At 39.5% G+C, this 8,503-nt stretch overlaps 1 protein-coding gene across 1 annotated transcript in view; it reads left to right on the forward strand.

Moving 5' to 3' along the window:
* LOC138197075 (protein Wnt-2b-A-like) overlaps positions 1 to 8,503 on the forward strand; it is a 17,598-nt gene continuing 9,095 nt past the window's right edge. Inside the window, exons 1-4 of the mRNA XM_069147557.1 lie at positions 1 to 636; positions 4,181 to 4,401; positions 5,255 to 5,532; positions 6,836 to 7,100. Of these exons, the coding sequence (XP_069003658.1) occupies positions 473 to 636; positions 4,181 to 4,401; positions 5,255 to 5,532; positions 6,836 to 7,100 (928 nt within the window). The 5' untranslated portion in view covers positions 1 to 472. The remainder of the gene's footprint in view (positions 637 to 4,180; positions 4,402 to 5,254; positions 5,533 to 6,835; positions 7,101 to 8,503) is intronic.

Genomic DNA, 8,503 nt, shown 5'->3' on the forward strand with positions numbered 1-8,503 from the left:
GCTGTGCGTTTCTGTGCGCACCTTCACTCCCGGCTGTAGGAGGAAAGGTGAGCACAGTGTCCGTCTCATCCTCGGAGATACTTCTTCCACTGGGTTCCTGTCCGATTTTAGCGACTTCGATCATTTTTGCGACAGCGTCGGATTTTACTTTGCTTCTTCCCGCAGCTTTAATTATTTTAAATACGGAGCGCAACAGCTGAGGAGGAAAAAGGTGAATATATTGTCTGAGACATCCGAGACGGTCGACTCGTTCAGCTCACATTAAATACAAGCAGCAAAGCCAATGAAGATTATGGATGTACCGGCGGAAAATCTGCATTGCATCATGACGGCAGATAACTGATGGAGTTTAAAAAGCACTTTTCCTCCATGTGAAAGTTCTTTGCGTTACCCGATGATGGACGGCGAACAGTCGTCAAGGACTTTCACACCTGATTGTGCAGCCTTTGCCAACACATGAAGAGAAAGAAACATGTTTTGCCTGATGAAATCTCGGGGCTTATCAGACAGCAGGAGGGCTAAGGGGATCAGAAATGGGGCAAAACACCAGCATCACTCCAAACCCATCTCTAAAATGTACTTCAGTTTTATTTTGCTTCTGCTCATTTTCACACCGAGAGTGGATTCATCGTGGTGGTGAGTGTGACCTTTCAAGAGTATTTTATGTTTCAGTTAATTGATCACAGAAAATGATTTAGTACCTATAAAACTAATATGTCAAGAAGTTGCAATTGCTGCAAAAGTAATGCACACGTGGCAAACGCAAATCCAAATCTATCAATAAAAAAATAAAAAAAACTTTTATGTGAAAATATACACTTTTTTTTTTTTAAAATAAGAAGTACATTGTCTTACACTTACCTATGTTCAGCTGTTGTGTTACACTTTGATGGTACATAAAATGGTATTGCTCTAGTCTAAATGTTTTTAAAGATGGAAATGAAAAATATATAGGCCTGTAAAATCTGTCTGCTTATCTAAAAAAAAAAAAAAAATGTCCCGACACCCGTAAAATTTCAACTTTGCTATCAACTCTCGAAAGATGAGACCGCTCTCATTCCTCTGCGCCCATGTATGGGAATTTTCTACTGATGTTATGTTTTTCTCAAACATCAATGCAAAGTGAAATTTTCAGCACAGCAAAGTGTGTCACAAGTTTATGAAGATGAATGGTGTTGGGGGGGAATCTCCCCTATCCATCTATCTTACCCAGAGTAAGTGGCAGGTGCAGGCGTTGGTGCCTGAATAAATGCCCCTTGATGATTTCTCTTGAGGGTTTTAAAGGCCCAGAGGAGGGGAAAAATACCCAGCTGGAAAGTAAGCACCCCCACCCTCTGCGAGCGCGCACACACACACACACACACACACACACACACACACACACACTACCCCTCTCACCTGAAATAGTTGTTCTCATGTTACACTTAAAAGAAAATCTATTTGATGTCTACTTTATATTTAACTAAGCAAAGTGAAGCCCTTCTGTGTTCTCTTCTTAATCGTTGCCCTGCACCTCATAACAGTTAGCCTTTGTTTGTTTCACCCTTTGTGAATAAAATTATAGTCATTTCCCAAGAGAACCAAAAGCATGTCATCCTATTTGCTACTGTGCAATCCCTTTGTTGTCTTGTGCAAATATATTATGAATAAACTCACGAAATTGTTGAGAAATTCAAGAGAAATAGAGAATGTGATAAAGAGGAGAGGCTTGGAAGCTTTGTGTCCAAATTATTAATATTTATTTTAAACTGGTTTGTGTAGTTTGGGCCTATTTTTAACCACCATAGATGAGTGCCATGTGTCTTTCTGCACAGGACCCGTTTCTGTTTCTGTGTGTGTGTGTGTGTGTGTGTGTGTGTGTGTGTGTGTGTGTGTGTGTGTGTGTGTGGAGACAGTCAGGGGTCTTTTGGCACAGCCGGTATGTACAACACACAATAAACACAAGTAGTGCTTCTGTTCTGCTTTACTGCTCGGGCAGATAGTCACAGTTAGAACGGGACTGGGAAGGCCATAACAGGAGTGGAAACTGCCTGCTATGTCTGTTTCTGTCTCAGTGGCCAGGCGACACAAATGTGGCAGCGATTAAGGACTATAATGATATCCGGATGGAGAGTAGAGCGTGCAGGCTTAGAGAGGGAGGGAGAAGAAGGGGTTGGGGGGTGGGGGGGGGGGGTGCTGTACCATCATATGGTTGATCTGTTGAGGGAGTGAGGGAAAGCCCTTAGCGCCCCACTTGTACTGTAGATGACTGTCCTGTTGATAAGAGGCCCCCCCAGTGTGACAATGCCACCAGCATGTGATCCACCTTCTTAAGAGTTGCTACAAAGTTAGGGATTATGTCGGGAAAAAAAAGGCAGGAAGCAAATACTTTTCACTGAATGTGAGGAATTTAATAATCTCTTCTACATCCTGAACATCTGAGTCTTAAGAAGACAACGGGTATGAGGTGAAGAAAACTAGTCACTCTATCTCAAATCTAATCAATAATCTCGACTAAACTAGACATTTTAGATTTTGGGAAAAGCTTTTCATCTTATCATATGTTGATTTTTAGAAATGTTCATGTTTGCCAAGATCTTGTGTGTACGCTAAATATGAAGCGAGCTAACCCCGCACAAACACTGACCACAGGGAAAATAGTGAAAGAGCTGAAGTCCAAATGTAAATAACAAAATCCACCTATCAGTGTTACTACAACTACATGCGTTTCTATTTTCTTCTTCTTGCTCTGACTTAGGTTTATAACTTCTTCTTTTCAATAATGTTTAATGTTAGCAATTTATTTGAGGTCCTAACTATAGACTGTATATGAACATGGACATCAAATTGGGGTCTAAAAAGTGAAGCCAATGTGGAAGTACCATGAAGCGCAAGGGGCCGTCTTAAAAAAAACCCATCTGGCTCCATTGGCTCTCTTTCATGAAATAGGCTACTAATATAAATAGATTTTTTTTATCCAAAAGTAATCACAATGTAATTAACTAAATGCATTCCTGGTTTGATTGACATGCCTGGGGCGGGCATAGTGTCCTCGGGTTCATTGGATGCAGCTCCCTCCCCAGCTCGTTCATATGCTCAATTCTGGTTCCAACAAAGCAAGATGGTGGCGGCCAAAATGCCAGACTCCAGATTATAAAATGGCAGTTCACAAACCAATAGGTGGGTTGCCGCCTATTGGCGTCATCGATGGTGTTATTTAATCCAAACGAGAAACACACTGTAAAAACAGGAAATTTCCATTTTGTAGGGGATCGTGACGCATACATAGTCTGGCACATAACCCTTAACAAAGTGATAAATTGACATTTTTACTTCAAATTTGTAGGGATTAAAACAAACATGATATACGTATGGTACTTTCTTAAATTGAAAAAAGAGACACGTGAGACGCAAATACATTTAAAAAAAAAAAAAGATGGTAAAAGGTCAAGCAGCAGAGATCAATTTATCTTGACCATTAGTCCACAGGATGCAGCAAGCTCCAAAAGATTTGGTATCCTACGCTGCAGTACCAATCATACAACTCCGTAGACTTTGTTAGTCTGGCAAATTGCCATCTGTCAAACTCTATCTTTGCAACACAGACTTTCTGTTGAAAATGAACCTTTGAAGCTGCAGTCAGAGCAGATTTTACTCTTGGTGATACTAAAAGCAGCGGGAAACATGAAGTTGTACACAGGCCTACATGTAACAAACCTCGGGGAGTGTGGAACACGAGGCACTAACTAGGTAGCCAAGTAACGTGCTTCTTTCTCTGCTGCTTGTATTACTTCCACCGTGCAAGTTATAAATCAAGAAAAATAAATAAATACTAGGCTACATCTTGGATGAGCAGTTGGTCTCCACTTTTCTCAAACCAGTTAGACACTGCAGTGCCTTAAAATGTTGTGTCAATGTTTAGTCTGATTGAAAGAGGTGGAATAATCTGAAGTGAATGAATTTTGTCCGTTTCACTTAAAAAGAATGGAATGCTCATCGTAAGCAGGTGGCAGGATAACCTTAAATGACATCACTAAGAATTATTTTGTCCTATTTAAAAAAGCTCCTTCAGAGCCACAATAGACACAACTCTTTTGAAAGACTAAGCGGTAGATGATTAACTGAACTTTATAAATGTTGAATGAGTGAAGTGCCCCTTTAGTTATCATCAACACTGTGTTGGCTGAATCTGTGTCTGCAGGTACATTGGAGCGTTGGGTGCTCGGGTGATCTGCGACAACATTCCTGGTCTTGTGAACAAGCAGCGTCAGCTCTGCCAGCGGCACCCGGACCTGATGCAGTCCATCAGTGAGGGAGCCAAAGAGTGGATCAGAGAGTGCCAGCATCAGTTCAGACACCACCGCTGGAACTGCAGCACGCTGGACCGGGACCACACTGTGTTTGGCAGGGTGATGCTGCGAAGTGAGTCTGCACGTGTGTGGCTGGAAATTCTATCCGTGTGGTTCTTTGTGCACGTGTGACAGTGGTTGTTTATGTCGGCGACACTCGAGTTAATCATCCTCGTAAATGTCTCTCCTCTGTTACCAGATAAGCAGAGAATTAATAGGTGTCTTATTAAAATCAACTTCACCCTGGAATACAAACAGAAAGAGAAAGAGTTTTCTAGCTTCTCGGGAATGAGGGAAGATTGGGAAAGTGGATGTTCCCCGAAAACAAGTAGCAGATCGAGAGATCCACAATGGTGATGTATAAACAGTAATAGGAGATGTAAATATTTGGGTAGATGTTTCTGGCAGCCAGACAAAGCTTTACTCCCTGACATATCGCCTGTGTTCTGCTTCATTGCGTAAGCAGGAATGAGAACAGGAGGAGGGTGGGACAGCCAGACCAAATAACCCCCAAAATCTCCTCTCATCTAAAATGAAAACACAGCTCAGTGACTGAGAAAGCTGCCATCTGTGCAAATTAAAAAGGTGAAAGGAGAGTCGGCTGGATTGTGATGCTATAGCCGAAATGCTGCCACTTCAGTCTGAACCATCCATAAATGGACTGATTTCAGTGCTCCTGCGGTTTAGGATATACTGAGAAAAGGCTGCTTTACCCAACAGCAACACCGTGAACTTGGGTACTAGAAGAACAGCTCAAATCGTGACAAACATCGTTACAAAGCCAATCGAATTATGGCGCTAAAACAACATTTACAGTGCCGTTATGTATCAAATAAAAGTGGCAGTGACAACCCTTTCTTTACCAACAGTATTATATTATTTTTTTTTATCTGTAACTGCAACACATCTGCTTCTCCTTCACCCAGGCAGCCGAGAGGCAGCATTTGTGTACGCCATCTCATCAGCGGGAGTGGTCTACGCCATCACCAGGGCCTGCAGTCAGGGGGACCTTAAGATCTGCAACTGCGACAGTCACAAACGCGGACAGGCCAGCGACGACAAGGGCAACTTTGACTGGGGTGGATGCAGCGACAACATCAACTATGGCATAAAATTTGCCAAGGCCTTCGTCGATGCCCGAGAGAGGATGGTGAAAGACGCACGAGCGCTGATGAATCTGCACAACAACCGCTGCGGTCGGATGGTGAGTGGCAGAAGTTTTAATATTAAATATTTGAGCTTTAGCGCCACTGTGTTACAGTTACGTTTTTTTTTTTTTTTTTTTATAAGAACAATGATAATTTGCCTTGTAGGAGTCAAAACACAGTAACAGTCCTACTGTGTTGTCTGTCTACTTGTGTTTGAAAAAAAACAAAACATCGAAAGAGTTGGGTGAAAATGACAGTTTGCACATCAAGACTCAAATTATGAAATAATAACGTAAAATGTATTTATTTAAATTTCATTAGTGATTTTAATTTCACAAAGAATTATGTTTAAAGTATCGGATGATATGACAATATATTACATCGTGGCAGATCATATTTTTCTATGCAGCCATCCTGTTAAGATAGTTTTAGATTTTGAAGGTCCAGTAAAAGCTAGTAAGATGCCCTTGAGTTTTGCAAGAAAATACATGGTATTCATTGTATAAGGCAAAATGTGGACATTTCCAAAAGCTTATTTTTTGTAATCATCTCAATTAAAGCTGCAACTTATTATCATCTTTATAATAGATTACTTTTCTGATTGTTATACAATTAATTAATTGGATATCATTTGACATTCAAAACATCTAAAAACAATAAAAAGAAATCCTAACCAGAGATTATTAAAATCTAAAACAGGTTTTTTTTTGTATCAATGTCAAAAATTCAAAGTTTTTCCAATTTGCAGTGATGTTGAAGTAAGAAAAAACAGCACATATTAATATTTCAGAAGCTGAAACAATCAACTGTTTGGACCTTTACAATTAATCAAACAGGTTAGGTTAGGTCAGGTTAGGTAGTTACTTTATTAATCCCCGAGGGGAATTTTTTTCCAACATCGCTGCTGATTAGGTTTTGATTGACAAATCAATTAACCACCTAACTATCACAGCTCCGACCTCAATTGAATTTTCAAGAAACTGACTTTCACAACACCTTTCACTATAAATAATACAAATTTAGTAAAAATGTACATGGCACGAATATTCTCAAGTGCAATTGGCAGATAGTGACTTGACTTCTTTTCATTGAAGAGGAGAAAAATATCCTTCTGGTTTCATATAAAAGACAACAGGCAACGAAAGAAGCATACATTATAAAGACACTTTTATCAGCAAATTTTGTTTTCAATTCAACTCGGGTTGTTTTAAGAAGTCTCTGGAGGATCATCAAGTAAAATCTAGTCAGAGCGAAGAATATTCAGCTAATCAACTCTGCTAACAGTGCTGATCACACCTACATCATGCCATGGGCAACATCGTGGGCTTAACACCCTGTCACCTTTGACCTCTGCTCCAGGCAGTGAAGCGCTTTATGAAGCTGGAGTGCAAGTGTCACGGGGTCAGTGGCTCCTGTTCTCTGAGAACCTGCTGGCTGGCCATGTCTGACTTCAGGCGAACTGGAGACTATCTTCGCAAGAAGTACAACACAGCCATCGAGGTGACCATGAACCAGGACGGGACGGGCTTTATGGTGGCTGACAAGGACTTCAAGGGAAGCACCAAGAATGAGTTAGTGTATGTGGAGAACTCCCCAGATTACTGTCTCATGGACCGTGCAGCAGGTGAGGGAATGAATGAAGAATGAAGTTTGGCCAGTATATACTGTATATGTACACAGTAAAAAAAAAAAAGAAAAAAAAGGGGACAATCAGGACCTCCCAGAGGGGGAAAGTTTGTGTTAACACTTGAGCTGCACCTAAAAAAAAAAAAACAAAAAAAAAAAAACAAACCAGGGCAATTTTTTAAACACTCTATGTTAGATTATATGCCCGTTTTGATTTGGTTAAATAAACATATTACATTCACAAACAGTTTTGATGAAACAGTTGCTCTAAGATGAATCATACAACATTTTTTTTCCTGTATTTGTAAAACACAGCTGGATGAAACTAACAGATTTGTTACATTTCCAACCAATATTACCACATCCTTTCCACTGTTTGGAGGTTTTACTGGCAATCTTCTAATGATGTCATCTCAATGTGCCTTTTTCTTTTGCCACGTTTTACTGGAACACGATAGGAGAATTAGTACCACCAACTGTTTATCTCGAGGGGCTTAACTTTATAATATTCAAACCAAGTGCATTTCAATGAGCATCTATTGACATTAACATCATGAATTTAGTTGCAAAGCCAAATACCACAGCCAAAAAACAGATTCTTCTTCATAAGGTATACATGTATTATTAAACAATGATTAGGGTCTAGTGGCATAAAATTAGTAGAAAAAGACAATGAAACTATTAATCACACGTATTTGTATGACAGTTAATATTCAACACAAATTTTGCAAAAATGACAGCCCTATCAAAGCTCTTTGATAAAAGTGATGCAATACCTAACTTTATCATCTCTGAATGACTTTTTTGGTGGTGTTCTGCAATTTATTGTTGCTTATCTGTCAACATATATGCAAATACTAATCTGCAAAAAGCCACCACCACCTCCATACATTTTAAGTAATCGACATTTAATCTGTAGAATTTATTACACCAAAACATTTAAAAGGACAAATTCAGCGACTAACTCGTCATAACCGCCACAGATCTTACAATCAAAATCTCTAATGAAAGACTTTTTGTATAGTAGATATGTCATAATTATTGTTTGTATGTATCTTCTTCAGGACTCTATCAGCAAAATATCAACAATCTATATTAATTGATTCACTTTTGAGCTTGTGTTGAAATAATTTAATAATTTCTCAAAATTAACTGCACAAAATTTCAAAATTTAATTTAAAAGACATGAGACAAACAGATGGTTGACCCCATGTTAGTTTTTCAAAATCTATGAGGATCGGAGACTCGTCCACTGCAGGCTTGCATTCCTTCACAGCTTAAAGTTCAATGATTTGACCTTTAACATCTCCTTAAATTCCTAATGTTTGCTTTGCCATGTTAGGCTCTGTCTCTCTCTTCAATAGAGCATGAAGGAGCTTTCTAACTCACTGTTAATAGGTT

Source organism: Embiotoca jacksoni, unplaced genomic scaffold, assembly GCF_022577435.1.
Source record: "Embiotoca jacksoni isolate LCO1_2020_lvr unplaced genomic scaffold, fEmbJac1.0.p SCAF_1, whole genome shotgun sequence".
In the NCBI taxonomy this organism is placed as follows: domain Eukaryota; kingdom Metazoa; phylum Chordata; class Actinopteri; family Embiotocidae; genus Embiotoca; species Embiotoca jacksoni.